Source organism: Notamacropus eugenii, chromosome 1, assembly GCF_028372415.1.
Source record: "Notamacropus eugenii isolate mMacEug1 chromosome 1, mMacEug1.pri_v2, whole genome shotgun sequence".
NCBI classification, from domain to species: domain Eukaryota; kingdom Metazoa; phylum Chordata; class Mammalia; order Diprotodontia; family Macropodidae; genus Notamacropus; species Notamacropus eugenii.
This window is the reverse complement of record NC_092872.1, coordinates 154,353,654-154,368,134: the sequence shown is the minus strand read 5'-3', so window position 1 is coordinate 154,368,134 and position 14,481 is coordinate 154,353,654. Positions and strand designations below refer to the sequence as shown.

At 37.2% G+C, this 14,481-nt stretch overlaps 1 protein-coding gene across 2 annotated transcripts in view; it reads right to left on the bottom strand.

Annotated features, from left to right (window-relative positions):
- Positions 1-14,481, bottom strand: part of ADAMTS17 (ADAM metallopeptidase with thrombospondin type 1 motif 17) — a 489,795-nt gene that overhangs the window by 344,699 nt on the left and 130,615 nt on the right. For both annotated transcript variants that reach the window (XM_072616993.1, XM_072616988.1), the window contains exon 7: positions 10,401-10,444. In XM_072616993.1, coding sequence (XP_072473094.1) covers positions 10,401-10,444 — 44 coding nt within the window. The remainder of the gene's footprint in view (positions 1-10,400; positions 10,445-14,481) is intronic.

The window sequence follows — 14,481 nt, the reverse complement described above, 5'->3', positions numbered from 1 at the left end:
AGAAATACCTACATATTTTCACCATTTTTGAATTTGTTTCAGCCATTATGTAACCTTTAGCACTACCTTGGCAGGAGGGCCAAGAAAAGTTGAACTTAATCCCTCGGGCAACTGGTTTTAGCTTGGACTTTCTGCCAAGACACAAATACAAACCTCCTGCTGCTGTTTTCTCTTTGTGTGTCTGCATGGCATGCAGAGGTTCTAGTCAGGTTTCTCATTATGTGAACTCAGTGGAACTTTTGAAAGCACAAATGAGAAACTTTCAAGCCTTAATTTTTGGAAACAAAAAATTTTTCCCAGTAATCTTGTCTTCAAATAAGGTTAAAACTAGACCCCACATCAATAAAAGGAATGGAAAAAAATGAAAGCTATTTTTTCCCTTCATTTTTAAAAATATTCATGTACTGCTGAACCTTAGTTCTAACTAATTACCTACTAGTAGCAGATGCCTTCCAAGACCCAGAAGTAAATTGGTTGGTAGTTTAAACTCCATTGTTTGAAATTAAACCTTTAATGGGGGGGAGGGGGAATTGGAGAGAGGAAAGAGGGGTGGCATCATTGCTCACATTTGCCATGTCTATCTATTTATCTTTGAATTAGGACTATATACCTTAGTTAACATACACATAACACACACACACACAGATGCACACAAATACTGCTTCCTATTTCGTATAGGTTCATATAAACTTCTCTGTTTAGCTCTGAAAGCCTTTTACAAGCTCCCTTTCTAGCCTCATTATCCATTTCTCTCTTCTAACACTTCTTGCATGTAATTCCATTCCCCCCATCTCCATGCCTTGAAATGTTCTCCCTGCTTATACCCAGTTACAGCCACATCGTGTGATGACTGACTTTGATACACATGGCCCTTCTCAGCAATGCAAGGTTCTAAGACAACTCCAAAAGACTCATGATGGACAATGCTGTCCACACCCAGAGAAAGAATTACAGAATCTGAATGCAGATCGAAGCAGTCTATTTGCTCTCTCTTTTTTGTTTTGTTTCTTTTTTCTCATGGTTCATTTCATTGGTTCTAATTCTTCTTTACAATATGACTAATTTGAAAATATGTTTAATATAAATGTATATGTAGCGCCTATATCATATTGCACACTGTCTTAGGGAAGGGGGGAGGGAAGAAAGGGGGAGAAAAGTTAAAACTCAAAGGCTTGAGGAACTGAAAGTTGAAAACTAAAAATAAATAAATTATTAAAAAAAGTTCTCCCTGCTCACTTGCACCTCTTAGAATCTCATACATACCTCAAGATCAAGCCTTTCCTGATAACGCAACTAGTAGTGCTCTATGTACCATAGTATCTTGCATTGTCTTGCATATGTTTATTCTACATATACTTATATGTATATATTGTCTAGACTGTCTTTGTATTCCTATCATATAATAAATCATTGCTGATTGACAGATAGGCTCTGTAGGTTTTCCATTCAACTGAGTAACACAGTCTAGAACGTTAAAGGGGTCATGCCCTGGCTACTTCTTAAACAGGCCTATTCAATGAATGGGCATTACCTCATCCTAAGTGAGTACTTGTATAGACCTTGGTCTAAAAGGGCCAAGGTCTCCCAGTGCATTCTGGGTCATCTCCAGTCATCCTGAGGAATGTCTGATCACTGGATTCAGATGGCTCTGGAGGAGGAGTGAGGCGGGTGACCTGCACAGCCCTCCCTCACTCAAAACAAAGTCAAGAGCAAGTCATGTCATCATGTCTCTGATGGCATGGTCTTCTTCATCAACGAAGGACAAACACACAACCTACTGTGCTTAGAATGATCATGAATCTCATTTAGGAAGCTTCACAATGATTTGGGGATTGGTCCCATTAGAACAATATCATCCACAAATATGAAAAACTGTAGGATTTTACCTTCTACGTGGAACTCTTCATCAACTTAAGACTCTGAATTGCATCTCCTTCATGACGGAGGGAACCACCTTTGATGTGTATTTATTTCCCTGTTTTAAGACTCACTTGATTTTAATAATCAGGACATCATAGGCAAAAATTTATCTCTGCTGTATCTACAATAAGGCTTATAGAGTCTTCCATCTTCCCCTTGGCTCACTCATCAGTCTTTACTTGACTTGTTGTCATATTCACTCTTATCATCTTGAACTCTAAGGTAATTCAGGACTATGTTTGTATATGACTTCATATACATACCTCTCAATCAGGTAAGCTCAGAGACCCTACCAATTCAAATTTTAACTTGGAAAATTAGAAAAAAAAAATCTTTCCCAACAGTAGTGACTTTCAAAAATTTAAATGAATATTTTTTCCACCAAGTCCAGAACAGTTCTCAACTGGAAAAAGTCACTAATATATACAAATATGTAAATGATGACTTCAAACCCCTCACCCACAAATTCAAGACTAATACTTTCCAATCATGGAAAAACTGATAGTTTTACAAAAAGAGATGATACATTCCTCTAGCCACTCAATCAATGATAATCCATTCTAATTTCTCATTAATTAGTTACCTCTGTCTGACCTATCTACTGAGTGAAGGTCTGGATCTTAAACGACTTTTTTTCACGTTGGTGAAGGAAAGCTATTGCTCCAATAGAAGATGACAATAGTTGTACTTACCCCTTATCAGATCACAAATTCAACACGGCCAAAACTGAGTTCATTCTCTCATTTCCTAAACTCATTCTTTTTTTCCAAACTTCTGTTTTTCTGTTGAGCACATTTTCCTTCTATGCGTAACCTAAGTTCACAGAATTGGAGTCACCTTTTACTCTTCAATCTTCATCCCTATATTTACTATCCCTATTTTTACTATATTTACGATCCCTATTTTTACTATATTTACTCTTCATCCCTATATTCTAACACTTTTCAAGTCTTGTAGATTCTACCACAACATCTCTCATTCACTAAACAAAGTGATTTACCCAGAGCTACCAAAATAATTTTCCTAAAGTACAAATTTGAACATGTCACCCTCTTACTCAAGATCCTTCAATGAACTTCTACCAGAACTAGGGCAATAGTTCTAAGCCTAAGGCTGTGAACCATTTTTTTAAAAAAATATATAATTTGATAAACATATTTTGATATAACTGGCTTCCTTTTTAAATTCTATGTATCTTATACATTTAAAAACATAATTCTAGAAAGGGATCTAAAGTCTTGATCAGACTACCAAAAAAAGGTTACAGAAAAAGACTTACAAAAAACCTGTTTACTATTCATTCCTTAAACTTGGCATTCCATCTCCCACCTTCAAGACCTTGCATTGATAGTCCACCATGCTCAGAATACCCTCCCTTCTTCATATCTAACTCACAGAATCAGTTTCTTTCCTTCAAGTCTCTACTTGGGTACAACTTCCTAAAGGAAGCATCCCCTGATTTCACTAATTGTTAGTACCATCTCCTTCCTCAAATCATCCTATATTTTCTTATCATTTACATTTATAACTTAAATGTTGTACATTCCAAGTAGAATGTAAATTTCTTGAGGAAGGACTCATTTTCATCTTTATATCCTCAATGCATGGTTCCTGAAACAAGAGTTTCTCAAAAAATGTTTGCTGAATGAATGCTTTCTAGTCCTCTCACTGTCTACTTCTGTACGAGCTCTGATTTATATATTCCTTAAATGTGGTTGTCAAAACAAATACAATATTCTCAGTCTGATTCAATTAAATTCAATTTTCTGAGATTACAATGAAGGCACTGATAGAAGTTGGCCTGGTGAAAACAAAATTTATAGGTGACATGATAACAAAGCATTTGTTTTGGGAAGGAGGAGTAGACTTTTCTGCTTGGCCTAAATGGGAAGAACTAGGTTGGAAATCACAGAGAAGCAGATTTCTGTTCCAAGTAAGGAAATATTTTGAACAATCAGAATTTTTCCAAAAGTGGCATGAGACGTCCTTGGAGAGAGGCCATGGCTTTACATGGGTAGTTGCCAAGCCGATTCTGGATGGCCACTTATCAGTGGATGTGAGTTGGACCAAATGTCCTCTAAAATCCTCTGTGAACATCAGATTCCGTTGTTTTGGTGTCTTCAGTGAGTAGCTGCGAACAACCACAAGCTTAAACACAAGCAGAATCTTAACTCTTGAGTGTTACAGGAAGAAGGAGCTGTGAGAGTTGCATATAAAAACTACTTATTCTGCCTCTCTATAGTCTACAACTCAGGCAATTATTTCCCTAGCTTGCACAGAACCTGAATTAAGACATGCAAACTTAATAGGCAAGAGGGAACGAACTTCAAAATACTATTCTAAATTCCAATAGAGGGACAAGGGCCTCCCAGGGATAAGGAGTCATCTCAGTCGATCAATTCAAATATACAGTACAGGGCTGAACATCACTCATCTGAAGTCTCTAATCATAGTGCTTCTATGCTATCAGAACACAGTGACAGAATCACATATACAGCCCAAAGGACACAGCTGCCACTGGCTTTCCTGTCTCCTCTTGCAGAGGACTGAGTAGCTAGAAATGTCTATGACCACAAGTATACGTATACACATACACACATACACACACACACACACACACACACACACACACACACACAAAACCCAAGGGACTAAGATGAGTATAGCTATGTTTCCATGTTTCATCCATAAGTCCTACTCAGATCCAATCTCTCATTTTTTCCCTCAGAAAGCTATACATTCAAGGGCAATACTGTATGGGCCTCTGTATCAGCATTTCTCCTTCTGGTTAAATGCAGCATGGAACACCAGAAAGGATTTTGATTCAAAGGAGCTTGGTTCAATTCCCAAATCTTTCCCACAAATGATGTGGGGAACCTGTGGCTTCAAGGCCACATGTGGCCCTCAAGGTCCTTAGGTGTGGCTCTTTGACTGCATCCAGACTTCACAGAACAAATCCTGTGAAGTTGGATTCAAAGCGCCTCGAGACTGCAGGTTCCCTGCCTCTTATTAGGGTAAATCAATTAACCATCATTGTGCTATGTTATAATAGGGTTGATTTAGATGACCTGGTAGGCCTCTTCCAGATCTAAATCTATGATGCAATGAGAGTAGATCTTGACTGACACTACTTTGGAATAGACAGAAGGACCCAGAGTAATCCCCTACACATGCTTTAACCTGTGTTTCTCCTACCTCTGAATCCTATCCTACTACTCTGAGCTAATAAGAGTCAATTTTTGGATGTTTGCTAGGCCCACATCCCTTCCACCCCACAGGCATTCTTCTTCAGAAACAGGCAAACAATACGTGTTTAATATATGGTTGTTGAATTGAATTGAGATGATAATCTGAAACAAGTTTCAGCTGACAATTCAGAGAAGCAAGAGAAAATCATCTGACCTGAAAGTTCACATCACATACAGCCTCAAGCACTGGGAGAAATAACCCAACCAACCTTTGAATTTCAACTAACACAAATATTTGTGACCACCCTACATACACCATAATGATAATAGAGGAAGAAACCCAACGCAATGTTGAATTGTAGTAACTGCTACACTCTCCCAACTCGCCTGCTGCTTCTTGGCATTCCAAGCCATTAAACAGAAGCAATAAAGCACAATTAACCATGACTACTGTCACTTCAACTATGCTCCACACCAAGACAAGTCTCTGCATCTACTACCTTTCAATATACACCAACAATCTGCTCATTTCCTGGTGCTTCTAAGTAAACCCCAGAATTGTCATCTATGACTGCCCTATGTGGCTGTTCTGCTTTATTGAGAGTTTTAGAGACAGTTTTTTCATGTTAATGGTGATATCTGTCTGTGTGCCTCTCTCAGTCTCTGCCACACAGCATCAAACTCCTCCAGCATTATGACCTATATAAGGAAATCAGTATACTTATTTTATTGACAGAACTTCATTATAATTATTTTTTGTCAAATAAGGTATTAGTCAATTGAGTCATTTACCAGTCACCAAACTTGGTGACTTTTTACTATTTTTCTTTTTATTATTTTTTACTATTTCCAAAAATCAAATAATTTAAAATACCATCCCACCATCAAAGATGTTACAAAGAATGTTTCATGGGGTTCTGAAGGAATTATGACAGAAAGTTCCAGAATGATCTTGAACAAGGATAGTATCATTGTAGTAAGTATATTTCAACCGAGGTGGCCAGATTCATTCGCAAACGGGAATTCTGGTTTATATATTTAAAGAGATAAGGACTGGAAATATGATTTTATTGGGGTAAGAAACTCTCAGGTGAGGAAACTCCCTCTATCAATTTAGGTTGACACACCATCTCTGGCAACTTATTGTTTTCATTTGTCTACAGCACTGTGAAGAGAAGTGATTTGCCAAGGGTGACACATCCAGCATGTGTTAGAGGCAGGACCTGATTTCAAGTTTTCAGGACTCCAAAACCAGGTCCCTCTCCATTACATTACAACTGCCTGTTTATTTGAAAAAAGAGAATAAAAGTCTCATGGTCTCTCTTTTTTATATCTACTTCTTTATGCAATTTAATTGACAAAATTCAAAATTATTTAAACTTTATAATAATGATTGATAGCTTATTTATTTTGTTTCCGTCCTAAATAGAATCTGTGAGTGTAGGCTTCATTCTGTAATATCAACTTCCTTTCTTTGATACATCTATTATTTAGTTCTCCCACCTACAAAAATACTTACTAGCTTTCTACCTCAGTGACACACTCCAAGGGTAAAGATTAATAAGATAACATCTATAAGGTTTCTTTGGTCCAGTGTAGATACTCTCACCAGAGCAGATGTTCATTGTGGCTTCTAGACAAGTACATGACTCAAAGGCTCTTGGCTCAACTAGACCAGTCTTGTTAGTAAAGCTCAAAATGCTACACAACATTTCCATTTTCCTTTGCACAGGTTTGCCACTTCCATGTAATAGGAGAGAGAAAGGGCTGGTTTTCCATTTACCGAAAAGCCCAGTATATTTCTAAGCAAGGAAAAATTGTACTCTAACTTGAAATTGGGTCTTAAGCAGTGCCTTGCACATCAGTAACCAGCTGTGGAAGGAAAACCATGACATTTAACAAAGTTTCACTGTAATTAAAAACCAAATTTTGTTTGATGGACTATGGTAGTCATTTGGCTGCTAAGATTTTAAATTCAAATCTAAAGTCCAAGATTTCTGTTTGTGGGAACTGTGCATAGTGTAGAGATGACATTCCTTATGTCTAGGGACAGCTTCTCCACCCTAGACTACAGTTCTAGCCAACAAATGGTTCAACCCACATTGCCTGCCATGTAGTCATCTATTCCATATCTTTCCATCTCCAATACATGACTGTGTCAGGATGGAAGTTGGAAAGCATGGTATGAAGGAAAACAATAAAACACACACACTTGATACAATATAAAAGTCTATGCATAAAATCCCTACAGTTGGAGGATATTTGTGTACCCTCAAGAGGAGAAATTATCTTTTCTTCCTTCAGTAAAAATGGCAATCCTTGGTTTTCCACCACAGTCTTCATTGTGAGCTGTCATTTCTCCTTTGATGTATCCCTTCCAAGACTGAAAGCAGGAGGCACACAGACAAGCAGTCTGCTTGACTCATGGTTAAAACACTCAGACCTCAAGGATTCAGGTTTCTTAATCCCTGAAGTCATTCACTCTACCAACGTTGATAAAGAAAATCACAAATATCTATGATAAAAGGTCTTTTAGGTTAAACTTTTAAAAATAAAGTTTGGTTGCAACTCTCTAGACTTCAGTAGAAATTTCAGGAGTTTTTTGTAGTCAAGCATGCTGTCATATCTTTGGCCAAATCATTGGGACCTCAGTGCAACTTAGAAATAATAGGTGCTTGGGATGGATACCTGGACAATCCAATAGTATAACATATGATATCAACACATATATCCAATTTAATGAAAAAAATATTGGGCTTTTATACAGGGTGTCCCAAAAGTCTTTGTACGGCTTTAAAGTTTAAAACTCCATGAAGATTTTTGGGACACCCTATATATTAAGCAGTAAAAGCTTAAAATGGTAGTAAGATTTTTTGTGACACTCTGTATAGGACAATTCTTAGCAAGTAAGATCTATATAAATGCAATATATTATATATTTAGTGACAGATTTTTGAAGAGTACCCTGTCTTGGTATTCTTACATGATATTAAAATATTTATTTTTTATATTTTATAATTTATTAAGAACTTATTATGTGCATAGTCAGGTACAGGATTCATTCCCTGTCCTCAAGGATTTGTGACCTAATTGAAGAAATGACATTTACATATAAAAGTTAAACAACATAAGGTAACAACATACAAGAAAATGTAAGTGCCAAATAAGCAGTATAGACCATATATTCTATGGGCTAAGAGAATCACCAAATTATGTCACTATCTTATAATTCATGATCTACCCTTTTGTTAGAAGATATTAGGAATAGAAAATTATCTATAAGTATAATTTTATACACAATATTATGTATACTTTTAAAATGTATAAGAATGGGCCACATTAAAAAGTTGGTGCCCAGAGATTCAGTAAATACATTCTATGATACTGATAAGTTGAATTCATTTGACTACAGTATGGCAGCATGAAAAAAAATTGTAACCAAAAGGAAAGAAGAGCGCTTCTTGTTAGGTCTTAGCTTTGTTTTTGTACAGAAATCACTGTAATCATTTCTACAGCTTCATATGGAATGCTTCTTCTTTGGAAGTATGTTTTCCATTGGATTTAAATAGAATAAGTATATCATAAAGAATCCCCAGGGAAAGTAAGGAGATTTAGCATAGATTTTATTGAGATTAAATCATACAGTATGTGTATATATACATATACATTTCAGACCTGTGTTTACTTACTCAGTCCCTTCCTATCATTCTCAAAACTCTAAAGAAAGATCTGTTCATTTGAAAAGCACACTACATTCTGAATTTTGGTTTTAGGTAATGCAACCTCTAAGCCTCCTAGTGAATATACATGAACTTTGCTACTAAGTTTTTTTCTTTCCCAGTTTTCCACCTAATAACACAATACCCTGATCTCAATGTGAGCCTTCCCAAACACCAGCTATTGCATATATCACTGGCAATAGCAAAGAGAAAGAGAGAGATTCAGAATTGTACTTTTGGGAAGCATCTCAGCAACACATTGCAAACACACTGCATGTGAAGATCACTGCTATGACTGTGAGTGAATAAACGAAAAGAGCACTTATTAAAGGATAACTGTATGCCAAATTCTGTAGTATGTTTTAATTAAACAAATATAAAAAGACAGTCCTTGACCACAAGGAGTTTACATTCTAATTTGAAGAGACAACATAGAGAAATGGTGGCTAGGGAAGGGAGCTTTTATCTGGAGGGTCACAAGTGTGGTGAGTGGAGTCCTAAGGCAGGTAATTGTCATGACCTTTTCAGTAGTATTGATTAAAACACTGCTCCTGGAACAAGCAGGAGAAAGAAAGGAGTGAAGAAGGCATGTATGGCAGCAGAGCCAATGGCAATGTGTGTCATGTCCAGGGAGGATAGATGTGCAACGTGGTGTGGAGTAAGCCATCCAGGAGGTTAGTGGAGTTTGCCACTCACTGAATCCATGAAGAATTTTCATATACAGCTAATGAAGTCAATATTATTTTTCTATAATTAAATATGATTTATTATACCATCAATTAGAAATCTTACTAGTAAAAACAATTCTTTATAAAAAGTAAGAGAAGTTTCTTGGTGTGAAAGGGCCACTCTACAGTTTAAACCTGTACCTAAACACTGATAAGAAAATAAAGGGGGTCAACCAGTAGCAGATGAAAAATTAGCCTACCCACTCACATTCCTAAACAGATCATTGACATCCAATTTAAAAGGCTAAAAGATAATTCAGTTCTCTGCACCCACTTCTCTATCTTCAAAGAGAGAATGACAAACACTTGCAATTGACCCAGCAGGGTTGCAGGAAGTTTTATCAAGGTAACAAGGGCAACAAACAGATAAAATTTAAGCTTAATTCAACTCTCAGGCTTAATTCTTCCATAAATCTTCTATCATTTAACAAGGCTTTATCATCACCAACATTCTTAAACTGCTTAATGACATTTGGACCCTATGTAATAATCCCTTTATCCTCGGAGTTTACAGTTAGTACACACTTCATTTTGAAAGAGGTTACCAGTCATAATCTAATGTTTTGAAAAATTTAGTATTTTGTTTAATTTTTTAAGTTTGTATTTAAAAATAATTAATTATTAAGTTTTAAAATTCAGTTAAATTTCAGTTTCTTTAGTTTGTTGATGAATAAAAATGTCATTTATGATTAAGTATTCAATAAATGGATGCCTTTAAAAAAATTCCCTGAGTACACATCCTCATGAAATCAACTGCAAGTAAACTGCTGGAGCTACTAAGATATCCATTGTTGATTCCCAGTACAAAATCAGCTTCAAATTATTCTTCTAATTTTGTAACTCACCCACAGTGTCACACGGTTCGTCTTTGTGTACACAGAAGTCTGTCCTAGAAAATAAATGCAATGAAGTCAGATTTATGAAGCTCCCACCACGACATGATAGAACCACACAAGCATGTCATCAGTGTCTACCATCATTCACACACTGCAATACATTTAGTAGTCAGAAGCTTTAGTGATAGTAAAAGTTATAAAACTGAACACTTTCAGCAGGTAGCACAATTATTCTCTCATATACATATTATGTTCAATTATCTTTTTATTATTAGATTTTATTTTTAATTTATGGACTAAAGCATTTCCATAACAGACCACAACAAAAAAGATGACTGTGCATGAAAATGAAAATCTACTAGGTACAACTTGCTATTCCTTCCAATGTACAACAAAATGATCACGTAGATTTCTTTTTCTTCTTCCCTGAAGAATGTTAGATGGATGGCTACCATTAGACAAAAATAGGTGTGCGTGTGTGTGTGTGTATGTGTGTGCATGCGTATGCAAATGTGCATGTGTATGTGTGTGTGTATGTGTGCATCTGTGTGCATGTGTGTATGTGCATGTATGTGTGTGTGCATGTGCGTGTGTGGATGTGTGTGTGTATAAAGGTATTCTATACATACTTCTATTTATCAATTCTTTCTCTGGATGCAGATGGAGTCTCCATATGTCCTTTAGAGTTAATTTGGGTATTTATAAAAGTCAAAGTCATCCTTCAAACAATACTGCTGTACACAATATTCTCTTGGCTCTGTTTATTTTGCTCTTCATTATTTTGTACAAGTTTTTCCATGTTTTTCCTCAAACCGAGCTCCTCATTTTTTATAGCACAGCAACCTTCCATCACAGTCATATACCACAACTTGTTCAGCCATTTCCCAACTGAGGAGCATCAGTTACGTTTTTACTGCTACTCACATGGATGCTGTGTACGCTACCAAATACAGACTCCTTAGGACAAGGATCTTTACTCCATCACATGTACTCTTTGATCCATGACACTGACCTTGTGGCTGATTCACAGACAAGACACTCCATCTCTCAGCTCCAGGAATATCATCTGGCTCTACCTAATGCCTGGAACTGTCTCTGCCCTCTGTTTCACCTACCCACCTCCTTGGCTTCCTTTAAGTCACAACTAAAATCCCATCTTTTTCTGAAAATATTTCACAATCCTTCTTCATTCTCGTGCCTTCCATCTTTTAACTATCTCCTTTTTGTCCTGCATATAGCGTATTATCCTGTATATAATTGTTTATACATTGTCTCCCACATTGGATTGTGAGTTCCTTGAGGTCCAGGACTGTCTTTTACCTCTTTTGATATACCAGAGCTTAGCACAATACCTGGTACACAGTAGGAGCTTAATAATGTTTACTGACTGATTGGCTGACTGAAGGAATACTTACTTAATGAGCCAGACACTGTGCTAGGCACTATAGATATGAAAATCATAACTTAAACATTGGTCTGTTGAGATATACAGATAAATCCAAAGTAATTTAGCATGTGTGTAAGGAGACTGAATGCTAACAATGGGAGTAATCAGGAAAAGTCCTTATGTAAGTGATGATGCCTGAGCAGAGCCTTAAAAGGAACTGGGCATTCCAGGAAGGAGACAGCCTCTGCAGAAGTATGGAGGTGACAGAAGAAATGCTGGACAAGAGGAACAGAAGGCAAGCCAGTCTGCCTCAAACAGATTGTGTGAGGGGGAATCATCGGCCTGGAAGGAGATGATAGAGCTAGACTGTGAAAGGCTTTCACTTGCCATTCTGGGCTTCAAATGTGTAAGCCACAAGAATAACAATAATAATAAATTAGTGTTTATATGGTGTTTTAAGGTTGGCAAAGCACTTTACAAACGTGGTCTATTTTATCTTCACAACAACCCTGAGAAGTGGACGCTATTATCATCTCCATTTTACAGAGTAGAAAACAGGCAGACAGAGCTTAAGTGATTTGTCCAAGTTCAAACAGCTAGGAAGTACCTGAGGTCAGAGTTGAACTCAAGTCTTTCTGACTCCAGGTCCAATCTCTATCTGCTGAGGCACCTAGGCGGTTGTTGAAGTCACTTCCAGCTCAATGACGCATATGGGAGTTATATATTGTCCTAAAGCAGCCACTTCAAGGAGGGACTTAGGCTTCAAGGATATCATTCACAGTCATGGAAGTATGTGGATAATGAGGTAATCCCCCAAAGCACAATTCCGAATCTCCTTCTTTCTCTTGAAGGAGAAACAGCCAGGAATCCCAGTGAGAGCAAACCTCAGGTGGAGATCATGGCCTGAGGGCAGTGATGTGAAGACAGCTGGAGGCTGCTTTAATAGTACAAGCCAGAGGAAAAGAATCCAAACTAGATGGTTAAAAGGTCAAAATGATTGTTTAAAAAGGGGGCAGAGGAGAGGGAACAGACTTCAGAAACACTGGAGATGAGAAAGTTTGGCAAACCATTGGGTATGAAGGGTGTAGGGAAAGGAAGAGTCCACGATGACAGACCAGTAGATAGTGAGGACTGAGAATCTGATCTTGGCCCCATGGCACCTTGTCTATATTCCAGAGTAGACTTGTCACTGCTCACGGGATGGTCTAGAAGGCTTCAATTTCTATTGTATCCTTTAGAATCTGGGAACTAAGGACACAGAAGGACCTGCAGCCGGTGAGTATTAAATGATACTTTAATCAAGTAATTAAATACTTTGAAATATTAAATAATAAATACAAATTACATTTACATTTGTTGCAGGGCTTAAAAGGAAACCCACTTCCCTCCTTTTCTTCCTCATTATTTTTAAGTAGTTGCCAGCTGAAAAAAATGAGCAGAATGTTTGCACATGATTTATAAATGCTGAGAAGTGTTAAACTGTCAGGGATGGATTAGGATTATTCAGTTTTGACTATGAAATACCTTGAGCTTCATTTCCCCTATTTCTAAATTAAATTCAACAAACATTTATTTAATGTCTACCATGAATTTACGTAGTAACCAGAACAGTCCTCTGCACAAACTTAATTAATCAGTCAAGGAGGGTGTCTGAAGACTGGAACGATGTGTATGGCAGGAAAGGAGTTAGTTTCTGAAGGACTTTGAAAGTCAAACAGAGGCGATCGTATTCAGTAAAAGAATCCACTCTGAGTATTCAGCTCATAATCTCTCCTTCCCTGCCCTTATACTTGGAGACTTCCATGGACATGTTGCTGTCTCCTTAAATCAAGGGTTCTTAAATGTTTTTGTGTGTCATAGAATCCTTCGGGTAGTATGACAAAGCCAGAATGCTTCTCAGAATGTTTTTACATGCATAAAACAAAATATATTATATGTTAATAATATATTCAGATGACAATATCCCCCAGTGTTCTTAAATGCTTCTGATTCCTGGCTTTCCTCATGTGACTGTATCCTTCATAAAGAATGATGCCCACTCCTTCTAGGTGGCACAGTGGATAGAGTGTTGGGCCTGAAGTCAGGAAGCCCTGAGTTCAAATCCAGCTTCAGATACTTACTAGCTGTGCAACCCTGGCACGCAGGAATACAAAGTCAATTATACTGAAATACAATTATCAAAATAGTTTTTTTTAAAAGATTCATAGACCCAAGATTAAGAACCTCTGCCTTAATTACATTTACTTTCTAGTTCATCAGTCTCAACTCCACTGATATGCACCTACCTTCTCATTCAATCCCATAAAGAGATGCTCTTACTCTCAATCTTATCATAACTCACAAGGATTCTCCTTCCACAATCCATAATCTCCTAAATCTTACTCCTCCTTCACATATTCCACTACAACACCCAGTCACTCTACCTCTCCCCCTGTTTTTCTAGGCCATCAGACTGAAGGCTGGCCTCATTTTCCTCCTTTCAAAAGCTTGACTTTATATTTGACCAGGTCTGCTTTACTCTGCTATCTATGAATCTCTTACCAATCTTGTCTTTGCCCTTCTTCTCTTTTAATATCCCAAACCTAAATTCGTGTAGTGTTCATCAATCCCAGAAAAACCCGAGTTCAAATCATGATTTCAGTCACTTGCTAGCTAGGTCGCCCTGGACAAGTCACTTACTCTCTGTCCGTTTTAGTTTTCTTA